General features: G+C 36.6%; 1 protein-coding gene across 1 annotated transcript in view; it reads left to right on the top strand.

Moving 5' to 3' along the window:
- The window catches only part of Aff2 (ALF transcription elongation factor 2), a 479,228-nt gene that overhangs the window by 282,435 nt on the left and 176,273 nt on the right, over positions 1–20,520 (top strand). Inside the window, exon 4 of the mRNA XM_051179204.1 lies at positions 12,377–12,421. Coding sequence (XP_051035161.1) covers positions 12,377–12,421 — 45 coding nt within the window. The remainder of the gene's footprint in view (positions 1–12,376; positions 12,422–20,520) is intronic.

Below are 20,520 nucleotides of genomic sequence, written 5' to 3'. Positions count from 1 at the left end.
CAGATGTGACAACCTATAGCTGGCATAGTTTTTTAAACAAAATCAAGCACCTACATTGACCTTTTGTTTATATTGCTTTGAAAAGAAAACACCTCACATAGAAGCTATCAAGAAACACATTTCACAGCAGGCAAATTAATTTGTTTTACAGTATATGAATGGAGGGTTTGTCAAATAAAACATGTCATGACAGTTAATCGTATCACTTAGAGCCAAAAAATTATTGACTTATTTGTTTCTGGATAAAAGCAAGGCAAACATTTTGTGTTAGGAGTTTTAATGTGTTTAAAATCCTCATTAGGGATTAATGGACATGCTTGCTTAGTATAGCGGCTCATTAATTTGAGGCTAAACAGTTACTTCTGTGTTTCAATCTCAGTGTTGCTCTTTAACATTTTTTTAACATCTCTTTAATTAGATCTTGCATTTTACTTTGGTTTTTACACCATTGGAGATGTAGAATTAATTAATGAGATTTATAAATCTAATGGAAGTAAGTTATTCTTAGCTATCAGTTCATTTTAGTTAGCAGTTAAAGCACATGGAAGTAGGCGCAGATCTAAGAGATTTCAGAAGCACAGAAAAAATGTGAACTTTCCTGAATATATTTAGCAGTGTCACTTGGCATTAATAGATAAAAGTGTTTTAATTAGAGTTATAAATAATAGGGGAGCTGGCAAGGTTTCAGTTTCCTATGCACACGGTTTGTTCTTTAGAATCATCACTGTCAGGGAAGAGCAATTGGAACTGTTTTTATGGAATTGCGATGTCATCCACTACAATTAAGACAATCATAAGTGCAGGGCGTTGAAAGTCAATAAGGCGCCAAGTTCATTAGAGGTTACTTTGAAATTGGAGCCACTTTCTATCAAATGCATTCTGTTGTCACATTTTTATGGAGTGCATGTGTGAGTACAGTTTCTAAAGTAATTTCTACTTACATGTTTTTCAGGGAAATTACACTAAGAAAATCAAACTAAAATTGGGTTCCTTTATTCTAAAATTGGCATTTAAATAATTGGTATTTAATAGATGAACACAGTGATTTTTCTAGGGTGAATGACCACCAGAGTTGAGGAAAGACATTTATTTTCTAAATGGTTTTCAAAGAACGGAGCTAAAGATATGAATTTTTAAATTTCTTTTTTAATTATGAGTATAGCAGTTAATTTAATACCTCACCAAGTGTCTGTAGCAGTGTCCTTGTAAATTTCCCCAAAGACCTTAGTGCTGGCTTCACAGTTTTTTTCAACTAATCAGAAATCTTACTATGTTTAGAACCATAACTTTTTTGAAGACAATCATCAATCCAAGACATATTATAAAAGGTAGTCTTTTATTCCTAACCAGACTCAATCTTCCTAGTCGCATGTGTTTTCCTCTCCTCCACTTTGCTTTCTCCTAATTCCCTCTCCATTCACTGCCCCACCCCCTCCCCTGTGCTCTGGAAGATTGAGTCCGGTTAGGAATAGAAGACAGGAAAGAGAGACAGAGAGAGAGAGAGACAGAGACAGAGACACAGAGAGACACAGAGAGAGACAGAGAGAGACACAGAGAGACACAGAGAGAGACACAGAGAGAGACACAGAGAGAGACACAGAGAGAGAAAGAGAGAACATAAAAGAGGGAGCCCATATTGGTTTGAAAAGAAAATTCAACTCAAAGAAAGGTCTAGAGAACTACAAGACTGCTGCCAACTAACAATTTGAGCATCAGTGGAAAGGCTACCATAAATGCCCTTCCTGGATAGTGAGATCAACAACTAAGTTATCCATGGAGCCTTCATCTAATATCTGTTGGAAACAGGAGCAAACACCCATATCTAAATACTGAGTCGAACTAGAACCCAGATGCAGACGGAGAGGTCAAGACCAGGCTGCAGAAACACATAGAGACAGCTGACCTGAACAAGGAGGAGCTAATGGGCCCCAGACTGATAGCTGGGAAGCCAGCATGGGACTTACTCAGGCCCCCCTGAATATGGGTCTCAGACAGAAGGACTGAGCAGTCTAAGGGTCCTCAGACAGTGGAGCCAGGATGTATCCCTGGTGCACAAAAGGACCTTGTGAACACATCCCCCATGGAGGGATAACTGTCTTAATCTAAAGACAGGAGAGAAGCCCTAGTCCCTACTTCACATGACCTGTCAGATCTACATGACCACAACTGGATGGCATTCCCCTACATATGGAATTGGGGTGGGGGCATGGGAGGGGAGGGTGGTTAGGGTGCATGCAAGAGGGCAGAGAGTGTAATAGGGAGGGAGGGAGGGAGGAAGGGAAGGAGGGAGGAAGGGAGGTAGAGGGAACCGGGATCGACATGTAAAATAATCAGTTAAATAAAAAATTAAATATAAAAAAAGTTAGTCATGTTATAATATGCTTCATGTTGATTGTCATATATGAAATGTATAAAATTATTGTTGAAATAGTCTTCCCTTGGGAATAAAACACCAATTGGTTTTCCAATACCATATGGTCAGCCCTAAAAACACACATACAAGTACCATTATAATGACTGGTCATATTTAGGAATATACATGTAAATATGCAGACACATATGTTACGAGTAGTTTTTCCTGCTGGCCTGGACCCACCTTGGCACCAGCCCCAATTAATACACAAAGACTCTGTATTTGATATAATGCTGATGGCCAGGTACTAGTTTCTTATCAGCTAGCTCTGTCTTAATTATTAACCTATTTCTTTTAATCTAAGTGTTTCCAAGTGGTCTCATCTTCCTGGAGAGTGGGCCCGGACCTCTGTTGTCTCCAATCTCTACATGCTGACTCCTCCCTACTCCTTCCTCGAATCCTCCTTGTCTCCTAGCCCCGCCTGTCTTGCTTTCCTATTGGCCAACAGTGCTTTATTCACTAACCAGTATGAGAAACATATTTACAGAATGACATCTGTATATGTAACAACAATTAATGAAAGAAGAGACCATGAATTTTACAAAGAGCAAGGTAAAAAATATTCATGTTCCTCTATCAGCTACCCTCTCCAGTGTTGTCCTGTGATGGTTGCTTTTTTGTTTTCTATGAGTGTTTTTTGTTTTTTACTTGCAGATTTTACTTCAATTTAGTAGACCAGAGAACAAAATCATGATCCTTAGGAGATAAACAGTGAGGTTCCTATCAAGTAAAAAATTACAGTGTTATAACAAATGCATGATAACACATTTCCAAATATTCCCATTCTTTCTCTTCATTTGATTTGGGCATTCAGAACATTTCTGCCCCATGTTCTCACTGATTATCAGTGAAATCTTTTTTTATTATTATTTTTATTTTATATATCTATCCCTGTTCCCTCTCCCTCCCTCTTTCCCTCTCTCCCACCCTCCCATGCCCACCAATGATCCTCCCATTCCATTCCCCACTCCACATGTAGGGTTGTGCCCTCATCTAGTAACTGATGGAAACAGAAGCAGACACCCTCAACTAAACACTGAGCTGAACTGGAATCCAGATGTAGAGAGGGAGGACAAGACCAGGCTACAAAATCCCACAGAGACAGCTGACCTGAACAAGGGGGAGCTAAAGGACCCACAGACTGATAGCTGGGAATCCAGGATTGAACTGACTCAGAACCCCTGAACATGGGTCTCAGTTAGAAGGCCTGGGCAGTCTAAGAGACCTCTGACAGTGGAACCAGGATGTATCCCTGGTGTACAAAAGGACTTTGGGAGCACATTCCCCATGAAGGGATACTCCCTTAACCTAGAGGCAGGAGGGAAGGCCTAGTCCTTACTCCAAATGACTTGAGAGATTTAGATGACTCCTCTAGGAGTGGTTTAAAAACCAGTTCTTTCTACAGTGTTCTCCTCTGCCCTGAGCAAAACAAAACAAAGCTGTTGGCCCCACATCACTAGTTTCTTTCATGGCATTTTTCCCCTAACTTCAACAATGAGAATTACATAACCTCTTTGTGCCTATCCTTCCCTCAATTGTAAATCAGACTCAAATGGGGTACAAGCCCTTGTAAAAGTACAATCACTCTTTGTAAAAATATGAACAAAATAATAGTATACAATTGAATGCAGGTGAATAAAAACATGTGTGATGTCAGTACATGTATAGTAGCTGATCTATGATTTGAAGACACTGTCATTTATTCTCATTGTATTTCCTTCATAACTTTATAATGTGATGATGCTCTTTCTTTTACAAAATAACAGTAATTATATTTTTATTTAATAATGTTATTTGTTAACAAAATAAAATCATCTTTTATGTTTTCCCAATTGCCTTTTATAGTTGAATGAGATGCAAAACACTAAAAAACGTTTTCCTTCCTTTAGTCTATAAACTAGAGTGAAAAAGTGAATTGTCCCAAATCACATAGTTCACCAGAGTTAGAACACGGACATGGAACTATCATATCTTTACTATTAATGTATTAAGATTTTTACTGTTTTATAGGATATTTTACCAACAATAGAAAGCACTGCTTTGCAATTGTTTAACTATTCAATTCTAAGAGCTGCTATAATTACTGGAAAGCTTAGAAATGTATGACAGTTCTAAATACCCAAACATTTATTTTTTAAGTGACATAATTGAGAAGTGAATGTTCTTTCTGATACATATTTACCACATATTTAGACCAATTATTAGTTCTGAAATTGCCCTAATTCACTCTAATTTGTACATCTGTATTTTTACATTCTCCCCTTTGTCTAGAAGAAATCACAGGGCCCCAGATGAGACAGCTAATAAATTTAGTATAAGCACAGTAAGGAGAGATTTAGGAGAATCCATTTAAAGTCTAAAATGGTTTCTGTTGCATGGCTAAGATCTCTGCAGGATGAAAATGGATGTTTCACAGCAATAGAGGAGTTACATATACATGTAGAAATTTCAAAAGGAAAAAGACATGGCCAGAGTGATTTTAGAGCAGAAAGTATAAAAATGATTTCCATTAATTTTAAGATTATAACATAATCACATAGCTTCCCCCTTCCCTTACCTCCCTCCAAACCCTCCTATACATGTATAGTATTACCTTAAAGTAGACACTAGGTTGAGAAGAGCACAGCAAAGGTAAAACAAGCAAGTTGGGGCAGAATCCAGAAAGCTGGCAGACAAGGAAGATGTGGTTCAAATTTTGATCGTGGATTTAAGGCATGGAAATGAAACCACGGAGAATGCTGTGATGGTAATCTGGACTTGGGAACTTAGCCAGAGGAAGGATCAACACATATTGAATATTGACAGTGGTAGCAGCTATAACCAAAATGATCCCAGAGGCCAGCTCAAGAGACAAGACATATACTTGGAAAAATTTGGATCAGAGAAGAGGGAATTTCCAGATAGTTCTTGATTTGTTATAGGAATATTTCTAGAAGTCTATTATTTTTATATGTCTATAACATACACATATATACAAATACTTATGTACATATGTATGCATATATATGTATACAGATACACATACATGCACACACACACACACACACACACACACACACACACTCACATATCTATCATACCAAGCACTCTCCTAATTACAGCTCCCTCTTCTACACAAAATAGTTCTTACAAAGCATAAATAAAGGGTGAACAAATGGCTATTTGGGACCATGGAACTAAGTACTCTTTGGTTTAAATTCCATCTGCCATTAGATACTCTCACCTGATGATGGGCCTTTCTACATATGCATTATTCTGCTGCCTATTCCTAATGTACAGATGGTATCATAATTAAGCACTTTGATCACCCTTTCTCCCATCCAGCTCATCACCCACTCCCCTTATTCTCTGTTGTCATATCCTTTTAAGTCCCATACCTAGTCTTCATTGTCACCTTAATTGAGAGAAAGCAGATGGAGCAACAACCTGGATTAGGTCCCTAAGAGAATTTAATATTTAATTAGCGAACATTCAGATGTCTTGGTGACAAGCCTATAGCACCAGCCCCTTAATGTTGTCTAGATTGAGGGTGTCAATGCTTTCTTAAAAGCCATTGATAGGACTTAGAATATTAACATAAGCGAGTACCTACCACGGGCCTAGGGTACTCCAATATACCTCACTTCATTTTAAACTCAAAGAATTTGCAAAAGAGGATTTTTTTTTGTTTTTAAAAATGCTCTTAGGTAGATAGGTAAACAAAGGCAGCAGCATTCAACTGATTTGTCCAGGGTCATAAAGCAAGTTTCAGAGCTGGAATTTGAACCAAAATTTGTTGAGCTTCAAAGATGCCCTAGAGGTGCCACAAAATACAGCAATCTATCTCATTTATTTTCTAAATGAGCAAATGTTATTGCCACCTATTCTGTTTTAGCTGTAGTCTCTTTTTTTTTTTTTTTTATTCTAGACAGAGTCATTTTCTGTAGTTAACTTAAAATGACATGTGTTGAATGTGTTGAATTTCTTTACACTTCATGCTTTACTTTTCACCTTTCCTTTCTTAGAGAAAATGGTTGGTATTTTTTAACCTGTCTTACATTAGGTATTTTGATCGTGTGGCTTCCTGATAATATGTTTAAGATCAGCATTTTTTAATAATTTCTTTTTGAAAATATAATATCATTTTTCTTTTCCCCTGTCTCCCCTCTGATTTTTCCTGTTTATCCCCACCCCAAACACACACGCACGCGCGCGCACACACACACACATACACACAATGCTTTCTTTCAAATTCACAGTGTCTTTCCAAGATTAAACATCAGTTCTTTAGATACACAGGACTTTTTCTGTATTAAAATAAAATTGGAAGATGAGCTGATTTGGCCATTCCATGTAACAGTTGTGAAATCTTTTTTGTTGTTGTTGGTGTTTTGTTTTGTTTTGATTAAGGTTGTATTACCTGTGGATTTCTGTCTGCTGCTTATATAATATTAGCTGCTCCCACTTAATCATAGACTCATAAATGCAAACAAGACTAGGGGCAGGTTAATTCATTTTGAAATGTGGGACTCCCTATATGGGGAAATCAAAGGATGCAAAATTCAAATAAGAAACAAGAGGCTGCTGCTACCTGTTTTTACAGATGACCAATGATGGAGATTAACAATTTAAAAATACCAAGGCTCATTTCTTAGAGTATTATAGCCTAAGTTTTCATTTTATTAGTAATACTATGTCAGAGACCTCTGTATTCCATAATTCAATCGTGAGAATAAATGTGATAATCTGTTAATAAAAATACAAATGGAATTAGTTTGAAAATTACCATCAGTGTCAATTGTGAATATTATTTAATTGAGCCAGTTATTTAATTTACAATTAAATTTATAATTTTTATACTCTATTTTGAGAAATCATTGTGATAGTAGAAAACTTCTGGAGTAGAAAGCTTTGATTGCCATGTATTATGTTACAACCTAAAGATGATTTATGGCAAAAAAGGCCTTTTTCCCTCACAGTCTCTTAGCAATAATGCACTTACAGGCACATTGAGCTCCTATGAGTTAAGCATTTAATGATCACTGTCTTGTTAATTTTTACGCTAATCTCCACGTTTTCTATTAGTACTAGTTGCTGCTTATCTCTCTCAATGCCACAATCAGGATATTCTTGATATCCTGTATTATACTAATCTCCAAGAAGGATGCTCCAAACTAATTACAGAATGATTAAAACAACCTATACAATTTATTTATGGTGGCTTGCTTTTTGCTCTAGGACGAGGGAGTGGATAGTGGGATTTGAAAAGATACTGCAGCTCTTAGTGGCTACCCTGGGATTTGTGAACTGTCTGAATATTCATGAATGAATTTAAAAAGAGGAGAAAATGGCTTGGGAACTAAGTAACAGTGTGGCACTTCAAACCCTAGTACTACTTCTCTTCTTTCACACCTGTGAGCGTGACTCCCCTAGGATCCCTAGATCCCTAGGGTGGTTTGCCTCAGACACATTGTTCAAGAAAACAAAATCCAGCCTTGGCCTTAGTGAAGCTTTCTTCCAATGTGTACTATGACCCCAGGGAGTCATAGCATTTTAGGGGTCTTGGAGCCCAAAGTGGCCTCAGGAGGCCCAACTTTTCTCTGCTATGCCAATCTCTGGCCACTCACTTCCATATAGTGTGAAGACTAGAGTGAGTACTTCAAGGGCTGGGAGCTCCTGTAGCTTATGGATCTGTCAGGGAACCTGGTAAATAATCTTTCCTTGGCACTTAAAAAAGAAACTTCCAGTTCCTTATTGTTTACTTCCTGCATAAACAGACAGTTTCCCTATCCCATTATTTGCATGGAGTCTTCAAGATAAGCCTGATACTGTTTTTGTCTTTAAATTGCCCCCTCCCCTGGCACCATCCTGTGCACAGTGTGAGCTCAATCAGGATTTGTTGTCTAAAGAAGTAAATTAGGGATCTGATGAATGAATGGGAACCTATTACCCTTGTCAAGACTACCTTACCATGTATGTCCCTGCTGGTCTCTAATTGTTTGTTTTCCAGTCCATCTAGATATTTAACTCTGAGAGACAGGCCAGGTCTCCCAGCATTTGTCTTTGCAAGCCCCCATGCCCAGCACTGTTCCAAACACATAAGAAGCACTTACAGGTTCATTTGAGTTGTCTGGAGAGAAACCAGCTGTGGGGCTGATCTAGATAAATTTGGAGAAGTAGTGACTTCACAAGAATGCTAGATTCCATTATTTTCTTGGGGGAATAAAAAGAATACATCTAAACACTGTGTATGGGTACATTTAGATTTGTCTATAGTTCTCAATCCTGAATGATATTGTCTCTGACTCTGATTGTCATTATCTGATTTGCTATAAAGCCCTGGTATCCACATTTCTTTTTCTTGACAGAATTTCTTTCCATAAAGAAGGGAGTATCTGTAATTGCATGTGGACGGATATTTGCAGTTGATGGGAGATAGCTCTTAGCTGCAATTTTAAGAACAGAAGTATGAAGAATCACATTAGAAAGGCCATTGACTTAGTCTGTGTAGTTTTGAAGCTACAATGCTCATTTGGCATCTCTTATTTCATCTGATAAGCACAGGGACGCTGTGAGATCTTAAAGGATCAATTACTAATGCTTTTACTTTGCATTAAATTCTATTTTATGGTTATAAATACTGAAACTTTGATAGATAAAGTTGCTAAATCCGAGTCCTGTTAGCTAGGACCAAGATTTCTACCCAAAGTTTTTGACTCATAGGAGAGTACTCTTTCTGTATGTGAAAATTGTTGTTTTCATCCTCTTTAACCTCAAAATTAATATTGACATGTTTCTATAAAAAGGATGAGAAAAGGTATTGGGGGTGCTTGGCCCATATATATTTAGTCTATAAAGCCTACATTGAGACTATGTAACAATGAAAATTTAAGTCTTCATTACAACCCTTTTGATATTTTTATTTAGGCAAGATATTTATTGGAAGTTTAAGAATCATCTTAAAAAATACAATTGCTGGATCACTGAGCAATTAGAGGATACATTGTTTGATACTAAGAATTATCAGTAAAGAAAATTATAATTGTGTTGTATAATATTATGTTAGACATGGAAATACATATTCTGTGGTTTATCAATAGTTGTTCATTTAAAAATCACAATCTAATGTAGTGGCGGGAGAGATGGCACAAAATTTAAGAGCACTTGTCACTTTTGCAGAGGGCTAGAGATTTCAACTCACAGTACTCCCATGGTGATTTGCAACCATCCATGACTCCAGTTGGAAGGGTTCTAGCATTTTCTTCCAACCTTCATTTGCTCCAGGCATACATGTGGTGCACATACATATAAGCAGGCAAAACACTCATACACATAAAATAAATGAATTTACAACATTTTAATTCTAAAATAAAGACCCAAGCATTAAAAGATCAAGCAATTTTGTTAAATCCAACCCCTTAGGAAGATTGCTCACAACCTTAGGTTTGCAACATGGAACTGTAGAAGGAGAATGTGGATTGGATCATTTCCTACACATGCTTGTACATAGATCCTCGTGTTTTAGAGACTGTATACATGGAACAGTTTCCTTTATAGCATATAGCACTTTGTAACACACACTCATAGTTGTATATTAGTAATCTTCTTACTCACATTAATATCACACATTCCACCTCAATGAGGCAGAAACCCATGCTTTTTTGCTTACTATTGCATTTCTGCCTACCACCAGTCTGAAGCAGAATACTGAGCCTTGAAGATACATTTCTTGAATAAATTAAAGAATGACTTAACTATGTTAGGACACTCAATGGTAACTACCTATTTGAAAGTTACCATTTAAATTTTTATAGCATGTATCCAGCCAAATTTTGTCTTGATTTGTGGAGTTGCTTATGCCCCGTATTCAAATGCTATTGCATTTGGAAGGATGGCTTTATGGTTTGTCATCTAAAGTAAAACATTTTTTTTCATTTTCTTATTTTTTTATTTCATTTTGCATTACAACCACAGTTCTCCCACCGACTCCTCCTCCTGCGCCCCTTGCTGTTACATGCAATTTTTCTGCCAGCCTGGTTCCACAGCCACGTCAGCCCCCAATAACACACAGAGACGCTGTACTAGATATAAAGCTGTTGGCCTGTTACAAGCATTTAAATATTAACCCAATTCTATTAATCTAAGTGTTTCCACGTGTTCTTATCTAACTGGAGAGAGGGTCTGGACCTCTTCCCTATCAAGTCTCTACATCTTGAATTTTCCTTCCTACATCTCCCAGAATCTTCCCTTTCTGCTAGTCCTGCCTATCTTGCCTTCCTATTTGCCAATAGTGTTTTATTCATTAACCAATAAGAGAAACATATTTACAGAATGATATCACCCATCACTGTGCCTCTTCCCATTCTCCGTCACCTCCCCTCAGACCACTACCAGTCTACTCCTCCTCACAGGTACAGATTCCCATGAGGCATCAACATAGTCTAACACAATAGGTTAGGACAGGGCCAGGTCCTACTTCCATGCATTAAGACTTTGTAGTTTTCTCCATCATGATCTTGACCTCCATTGCTCATATGTCCTTTCCTCCTCTTTAATTGGATTCCTGGAGCTCGGCCTTGTTCTTGATTGTGGATCTCTGCATCTAGTTCCATTAATTACTGGATGAGGCAAAGTGAAGATTTTTTTTATATGAAAGGGAATACAGTTAATTATTATACTAAAATAACAAGTATAATTTACAAGTGTGTGTGGTAATCCAAGAAAGCTAACCTCATCATTGGAGATCATCTCAAGACCTGTATCCCTTACTTGAGATTTTATGCTTACTGAATGCAGAAAAAACTCAATAAATTTGTATGGAAATCAATGGATGTTCAATAAAAAATTTTATAATATTTGGATATTTATGTGATATTATGTACATTTTTTAAGTTAAGGAAACATGGTGCCATAGTCCACTTTAGATTTCCTCAAATATTCTTTACCTTTGTTCCTCAAATATTCTTTAACTTCATCTGCAATCTGTGCCTAATGATGGACCAGTCTTGCAAGAGGTCAGGGGTTCACAGATACTGTAGCAGTACTCACACTTCAGGAATTGTCCCATCATCCTTCAAAGCAGTTAATGAAATATAACCATTGTTTACCTTCCCAGAACAACAGTGATGGGATTTTTATCCTGGAAAAGATAAAGGTTCAAAGGAGAGAGGTAGGAATGTTTAGGAGATACTCAGAGCCTACAAGTGTAACAAGCTGATTGAGAGGCAGTTTACTAGGTGATAGTTGTACTCCCAAGTTTCCCATCATTTACCATAGTAGAGTGGCTTTCTTGCTTTGATGTTTGGCTCTTTGCATTCATTGTTTGCCAAGCCCTGGGAGAAAAAAAAATGTCATTTGTTGACATACAACAAGTCCTCAGTATGTTTATATTTGGTCTAGCCTTTGATTGGTTAAGAAAGTGTCACAGAGGGTGGCAGGGGAAATGGCTCATGGCATTCACTTACCATTTGTCTTAGATTCCCTCTAAATGCCAAGGCAATCAGCAATGCTCACAGGAATTCAGTTTTTTTTTCTTTTTTTTTGTTTTTGCATTAAAAATATAGGCATCTGATTTGACTGCCTATGTTGAAGGGGATTTCCATTTAATTAAAGAAGTTTTTTATATATATATATGTCTCTTCTTTAAATGTAATAATATGCTATGTTCAAGTTCAAGTGTTGAAAGACAGAAAGATCCCAAAGTCAAGTTCCCTTTGTGGATAAAATTGAAGGGGAGAAAAATAGCTCAGTGTCCTATAGCATATCACTGAAAGAGCAAGGGGATTGTTTCCACACCTTGCACTGTTTCATTAAAGTAAAACCAAATTAGCCATCTGCAGACCCTGTCACTTTGTATTTAATGGGAAAAATAATGTTGATAGCTTTTATTTCTGTCTTTATGAATTCTCAGACAGTGAACACTCTTATACAGTGAGCTTCTCTGAGTGGAACTTGGTTATGTTCATTGCATTTTGTTTATTCTAGGTAAGCCTTCCTAGTGATCCAAGCTGCGTTGAGGAAATCCTGCAGGTGAGTTTGTACTTTTATTTCTATGCCTCCCCCCCCAAAAAAAACTTTTAAGTTTTGCTCATATATTACATCGAGTTCCCCTTCCCTCCTCTCCTACCAGTCCACCCACTTTCCCTCAGATCCACTCCTCCTACCTCCATTTCCCTTCCAAAAAGAGCAGGCCTACCAGTGATAGCCATTGAACATGGCCTAACAAGATACAATAAGACTGAGCAAACACTATAATATCACTACTGGACACAGCAATCCAGTAGGAAAAGGATTCTAAGAGCAGACTAAAGAATCAGAAACAGCTCCCACTCCCATTGGTAGTAATAAAACAATCTATTTGTTTAAATGGTCAAAACTGCTCTTGTGTTTCAAGAAGTATGATAAGGAGGAATCCTTGCATTCGACATTCAGGCTCTGCTGCTTGTATCACATGCCTCATTTCATACCTCTTATCACTCATTAAAATTATGGCAATTTCTCCTCTGGTCTGAGGAATAATTTTAGTCCTATGTAGAAATGCCTCTCACCTTCTATAGGATATTTTCACTATTCAAGCTGAACACCTCAATCCTCATCCTTCTGCCTGTTGAATCTTGATGGCACCTCTTGTGCCTTGAATAAATTTTCAGTGCAATATGGTTATGGAAACTGTGGTTGGTATAGTGGGGAGGGAGGACTGTATGAGCAGTCCTGCTTAGGAGTGGAAGAGTGTAAGGAAAGAACAAAGTTGAAATGTGTGGTAGTAAACTTTTTGTAAGTTAATATACCAGCAAAAAAAAAAAAAAAGCAAAAGAAAGTGAGAAAAATGAATCTACCTATTATGTCTGTCCTTTGGCATTATATGGTAACATAGTATTTCAAGAAGAAGTATTTCAAGGGCAAGTTCCTGTCCTGGCTTTACCATTTGTTACTTTTGTGACTTTGTGACTTTGGGCAGATGACTTCATCTTTCTGAATCTCCCTTCTTTGTTCATCAAAGATTATGATACCACAATTCTCTTGTAAACTGACAAATAGTATATAAATGTTCATTATTATGATAAATGGTGACCAGTGTAGGCATATGAAAACCATGTATGCTTTCTACTTGGGAAAGAAGACAAAGTATATGTCAGTGAAAACATAGCAACCCTTTCCTTCACTTAACAACATCAGGATGACTCTCCTTAGTATTGGTTCCTGGGAAAGAGATTTCTCATCATCCTGATGTTTGAAGCCATCCCTGATACCATGCTGCCAAGGAATAGTGAAGGACATTAAGCTCCCCACAGTCAAATTGGCCTGCTAAACAGCCCTCCTATATGGCTGTTTGTGAACATGCTTCAGCCAGAAGACCTAGCTTTTGATCATTAAATAGATTAGTCTTACCTGTCTTATTAGAGATGATACTATATAGACTGAAGATATAGCAGCCACTTTTGTAAGATAGTCGCAGAAAGAGAGGAGTGATGAGCATAGGGGTCAACACCAGGCTGGAGAAGCCCAAGAAACTGCTGACCTGAACAAGGGGAAGCTCATGGATTCCAGTCTGATAGCTGGGAAAACAGCATAGGACTGACCCAGATTCCCTGAATGTGGTATTAGTTGGGAGGATTGGGCAGTCTGTGGGGCCTCTGGTAGTGGATCAGTATTTATCACTAGCATATGAATGGACTTTGGGAGCCCATCCCACAGAGAGGGATACTTTCTCAGCCTAGACTCATGGGGGAGGGCCTAGGCCCTCCCTCAAATGATATGACAGACTCTGAAGACTCCCCATGGAAGGCCTCACCCTTCCTGGGGAGCAGAAAGGAACAAGCATAAATGAAGTTGATCAGTTAGATCTTTTTCTTCATGCCCAGAATGCCAGATCCATCTAAGAGTCACCACCTGACTTGTCACAGTTGAATTCTTTTCTTCAAGGCAGACCAGTCTGGTGCTTAAGTGTTTCACACAGTGACAGTGAGGGAATTAACTAGAACACCTGTCAGAGCCTGACCACTTAGAGAAACAAGGACTTTCACTTAAGCATGGAAAGAAAGGCAAGCTGCCTTAAAAATTCATTAAAGATAGCAGCATTTGAAAAAGTAACAAAAGTCCATCTGTTATTCTTGGAAGAGAATGTAGGGAAAGTTGTTGTTCTGAGTTTTATTTTAGTTGTTTGGTTTTTTTTTTTTTCTTTTTAGAAGGGACATTGATTGTATAGAATTCCATTTTGTTCATTTTCAGCAGTGTTAGAAGTGAATACTTTCTCTTTCTCTCATGGAGGAGTGCAATGTTTTATTCCCCAGAAATGAAACAAAAGTTAACCTTCCAAGGTTCCTTTCCCAATTTTATGACTAATTCTTACATGTTACAGACAATATTGCACGTTCCAACAGAATATACTCTGGGATATTGTTTTGTTTTAATCACTTACACATGCTGCTGGTTCCAGGAACTTTGTTGTCTGTAGGTTGTTCTACAGTAAGTCTATTTGCCATTACTCCCCATCTGCCTCCCTCTTAGGGGAAATATTTGTCTTTTTCTCAATTCCTCCCCTGAACCCCTCTGAGCTTTTCAAACTAAATTGATTCAAAAGCAGGCAAAGTAACTTTTTCTTTTCTCAGGAACCCATCTGTGCTTTTCAAACTAAATTGATTCAAATGCATCCTCATCTGTCCTAGGTAAAGTGGCTGTATAACCAAAGATCTAGCTCTAGCCCCCTGAGGAGGAAGAACTATCTACCAGCTGCTCTTAGTGTTGTTTTCCTTCAGTCTGTTTATCTAAACCACAAAAGATTATCACCCCCTTTCTACCCCACTGCCTTTTCTTCAGTGAAGAAATTGTTTATTAATTGAATTTGTTCTTTGACATATATATATATATATATATATATATATATATCAATGCATTCTGATTAGTCTTATCCCCTAAATCTCTTATCTCCCTCACACCCCTGACATCCACTCCATGAAGTCTTTTCCCACACTTATGTCATCTTGTGACAGTAGTCAATGTGCAATCTGTTTGTGTATGTACATCTTAGTTTATTCATTCCCCTATCATTCCTTCCTCTCTAACTCTTTTTTCCTCACCATATATGAAAACCCTGAGACAGATTTCTGTATTAGCTAGGTGTGACAACATGGGTCTACCTTTGGTCCCCTTGTTAATAGAAATAATTTTGCCTCATGCATTTTATTTTGGCCCCACTTCTCAAAATATTGTTTAAGTTCAAACCAACTCACTTTTATTGAAAGACCTTCTCACTATTTCTATGAAATGGAGTCAACTTCCCTTCAGAACAGAATTTTCCTGTTCCTTTGCACTCCTACGTGCTTAACCTCTGGCACTTTCCTTTTGTCCTCGTGCCCTTGCAGGCATAATCACACTACAGTGGGCTAGCTGGACCTTACAGATAACTTTAATTTCCAGTGGCAAGTGGCAACAGTTCAAAGCACTTCAACTTTATTATGCTTATTACAAAAATAACTTCAAAGTCCCCAAGGCTAAATGGCCTGCAGTCAAGGGTAGGGCTTGCATGATGCAAGAGTAAAACATAGTCTTTGTTGTCTAAAACTAGTGGTCCTGGCACTGTATTTAGCTATGAACTGCCACCAGCCTTCACTGAGAATCTCTTAAAAATTATCAAGAAGTTTGCTTCAGACAGTAGCTGACATTTCTTGCATTTTTAAAGAACATCGACATACTTTGAGCAAATTTTGATAAGAGTTCTTCTTTCTTGCCATTCTTAAATGTTTTCAAGTCTCATTTCTATTAAAAATAAAAGTAGCAATACCAAATATACTAGTAGTGATAAAATAAGCAATAATAGTAATGCCTGGGCATTGCTTACATGCATTTCTTTGACTCTTCAGGGAACCCTTTAGAGGTTGCATATTTTACATAATTGAGAAGAGTCAGACTCTGAGATGGGAAGCCATTGCCCTACCTCACAATTCCCAAGGTCATGATAACCATCCTGACTTCTTGCCCTCTTGGTTTACCTGAGCCTATCCTTATTTGACAGGCTCCAGTTCAACTTAGGGTTAATATTATAATGTCCTCAGTGAAGTATGTTTTTTATGTGCTGTTATTTTCTTAATTTATACAAATGAAATTATACCAACACATTCATTTTTAAAAAAATATACTGGAATGTACCTAGCCACAAAACTTTTTCTAAAACTGACTTAATGCCACAAAGCAAGCTATAGAAACACATGCATGCTTGGTACTTTACAAGAATATTATTGCTTATTATAAATTGTACAAATCAGAAACATAAAGGCACCCATTTGTGTACCATTTGCTCTTTAGAGTCAAGCTAATATCCAGTGCAAAGAGAATTAAAATGTAACAATAGCTCTACCCAGTGATGGCATTTTGCAGTTATAATTCATCTATCATGCAGGGATTCCTAGACAGCTTGTAAGTAATAGTGTGGGCAACACCAGCAGCTTCTTTTCTGAGTTCTGTGGGCTTTTATGCATCATAGAGTCATCATTTCTGGGAGCATTAAGCCAATGAGAGTAGCAGGCTTTAAATGCTACCACCTAAGGATAGATATCCAGTGATTATTTGTTCTGCAACAATATGATTTACTTGTTTCTAGTAAGAATTTACATAAAACGTCAACAAACTATCAATTAAATCCTTTGTAGAATCAAAAATGCAGATAGCATGTGTCTCTTAGATTTGATGATGAACAGATTGTTTTTCCTAGCAAAGTACCTTCTGTTGATCATAATTTCATACACAAACATCTGTAAGGGTAATTTACTATTTATGAGAAATGCTGAATTTGCTATCTAGGATTTAGGAACTGTATTTGATAACTGTACTTTCTTAAAACTCCTCCTGCTACATGGATCATTTTGGTAAACATTATATGGGCACCACTTTTTGATTACAGCTGATCTATGTCTCCACAGCATACTAAATTACAGCAATCTTACTCATTAGCTTGATATTTTTGTTTACAGCTTTAACATGGAACAAACTTACCAAATAATTGTAGGACAGCTATATACAGTACTTGTTGTTTTCAACCTTTAACAAGGTTAATGAAAAAGTCCATATAAGGAATGAGATAAAATGGATCAGGGAAAAAATTGGTCAGACAATTATGCCTGAAAGAAAATCTGATTATATTATCATAATTATACAGAATAATCAAGCACCTTTCAGCAAAGTTTCTTTTACAGATTTAACCAATAATTAGGCAATTGATTTTATATCTTGTCAAATGAATGTGTAAATAGTCTTCAACTTGAACTCATGTAGAAGATTTTCTATATAACTGTCTTAAATATTAATACTTCAAGAATATCTCTACAACCATCCATCACATTCAAGTATGGGCTTTTAAAATTATAGATTCTTTGAAATACTGATATAATAGTCCATCCAAGGAAGACACCAAGTGATAAATATAATTTAGACTATAATTAAAGTTAACATTGATAGAGTCAAATGAATGAAAAAACTAATGATTGTACCCTCACCTAATCTGATGACTAGCTCTTACCTAATGACACTGTGAAATGTGTAAAATTGTCATCTGGTGAAAATGCCCTTCACTGAGTAAATTATGTGGAGTACTACCTTTTCTGAAGCTAATTCAAACCACTAATGAACTTATGTACATGTGAGGTGAGCTATTCATAGGACCAAATTAGCCCATAAGAAATATTACCCATTATTTGCTTCCCAGTAATCATTTCCTCTTTTCTCAAGCACAAATTAACCCAGAAAAAAGATACTAAATTTAATTATAAAAACTATTATGTGAACAATGAAGGTAAGCCATCCAATGTGCTTCCAAATGCACTTAGAGCTTGTCAAGCAGTTTAAATATTTTCATGTGGAATCTGGGGGTTTACAGCTAGTATATGAGGTGAATTTTAAATTATTTTACTGAAGTCATTGTGAAAGTGAGTAATGTGAGTAACGAGGTGACTGGCTCAGTGAATCATGAGAACCTGTCACACATAGGGAAATTTCAGGAAAGAGATGATGTCAAATACCAGTAACTTAGCAACCAAGCATTTAGTTTTCCAGGGAGGGAGCAAAAGTTGTCCTTCTAAAATAGCTGAGTAGATATATAAATCCCTATACATTTTAGGTGAGCTATAAAAATAAGTCTGTTTTCTGTCAGCCTATTTGTTTTTGTGAATATGGTAATTCATTATTTTCCACTGAATTGGATGAAGGCAGTTGAATCTAAGCCATGTGAAAAATTTACACTTGCTTACTGTAACTTGGATATATAAACATGGTAATAAAACAATGCATTGACTAAAAAAAAGAAGTGTTCTAGGCTTTCATTAAAAAAAAATAGCTTGACTTTTGTTTGAGAACCATTGTTTGGTCCTAGATTTGCCAGCAGAATTATGTTGGAAGACAAAATAGTAACACAAAAAAGCCTTTATAAACATATGACCAGTATCTAGAAAAATTGCATAAAAGTAGTACCTTCTCATTATCAATATGGTAGGCATCTTCTAGTTTTAAAAAGAAACATGAAAGAATAAAGGAAAGATCAGTCCTTCTCTTATATATAAAAAGCTTTATGAAATCTTTCAGGTTAGTGCCAACTGGATTTCTCCATGGCCTGAGTCAGAAATGTGTGGTTGCTTCAGCAATAGAGTCCTACATTTAAGTAATAGGAGGCAGCCATGGGAGATGGCCATAACCTATACTATTTGAGAAACCTTTAGGATCCTTCCCCTGAACAAAAGTTTGAAACAAAATTTTCCCATATCTGGCACTAGGGTCAGCCGTAAGCACACATACATACAAGCAACACTAAATGGACTCAGTAAGTTGTATGTGTGTGTGTGTTTGTGTGTTAAATAACAATAAATAACGACTAGGTCATAAATTTGAGAGGGTATATGGGACATAGAGCAATAAGAAACAGGAAATGATGGCATATAAATGATATAAATAAAATACTCATGTATAAAATTTCAACAAAAATAAGTTATAGAATATTTGAAAAGTAAGCCTAAGCTCCATAATTTATTTTACCAAAAGAAATTCACAAGTCTTTGCCATATTGATTCTTAGAGTGTCAAAAAGGGTGCAAGTTAAGAGAAGACTCCTAGTCATATGTCTAGGCAACAACAACACAGATATTGAGGATTTTTTTAATCAAAAGCAATATTTGAGAGATAGGAATGAGTATAAAGGGTAGAGAATGGAACTATCATTGAACATGTTTGACACATAGTTTGGAAATTTGGGAAGGCAGAATTCAATGAGAAATTCTATTAATAATACATACTTGTAGAAAACACTTTGTTGGTAAGGTAAATGGAAGGCTTAGATGCTACTTAGAAATAGGCTGCAGGTGCAATAGTGGTCCATAAGAGAGAAGTAAAATCACTCTCACAGACTCAGTCAGCTATTTTGCTGAGAATTTCTCCTTGCTTAGAATTCATTTATAACCCTCGCCGGTCCTAGAATGCTTGTTACTAAAAAATTTAGCATTCATAAAAAAATTAAATCACTATAAGATCTATGTACAATCCATGAATATATGGGGGAAATATAGCAGGAAAAGTAATGGCATGAAACAAATATAATAGCAAGGATTTGTGAAAACAACACTAAGCAAATTTTTAATAAACAAAAATAAATCTGCCCAAATCAGTGATATCAGAACTTGAAAAGTCTAGGCATTGAGACAAATTCTATAATCTCAGCTCAAGTAGAATGACCCTGGTATTGAAAAGAGCTTAAAGTTTTGTTTGTTGTTTCTTTTTGTTTTGTTTTTTTAATAGACAATTGTTTTGTTTTTTTAATAGATAATCCATGGTGTTCTTACGAGTAGCTGTAGAACTGAACCTGGATATCTCTCCACCATTTTCCCATTGAAATTTCCACATCCAAGCTCACAAGAATAGTCCTGGTTAAATTCAATGGGTCACAAAACAAAGGAAAAGGATTTGTAGTGAGGATGGGATGAGATTTGTAGGGGTGAGAAGGGTATAAGATAATGTCAGGGGTAAGAGTCATCATAGTGTATTATATACATTCATGAAATGGAAAACTAATAAATGTAATGTAAAGTAAAAAGCAAAAAAGACAAGCCAAGTGATATAAATTAGAGAATCAGGAAGAGAAAATCATCATAAATA

Source organism: Phodopus roborovskii, unplaced genomic scaffold, assembly GCF_943737965.1.
Source record: "Phodopus roborovskii unplaced genomic scaffold, PHOROB, whole genome shotgun sequence".
In the NCBI taxonomy this organism is placed as follows: Eukaryota; Metazoa; Chordata; class Mammalia; order Rodentia; family Cricetidae; genus Phodopus; species Phodopus roborovskii.
The sequence above is the reverse complement of the archived record's forward strand: the minus strand, read 5'-3'. Positions and strand labels throughout refer to the sequence as shown.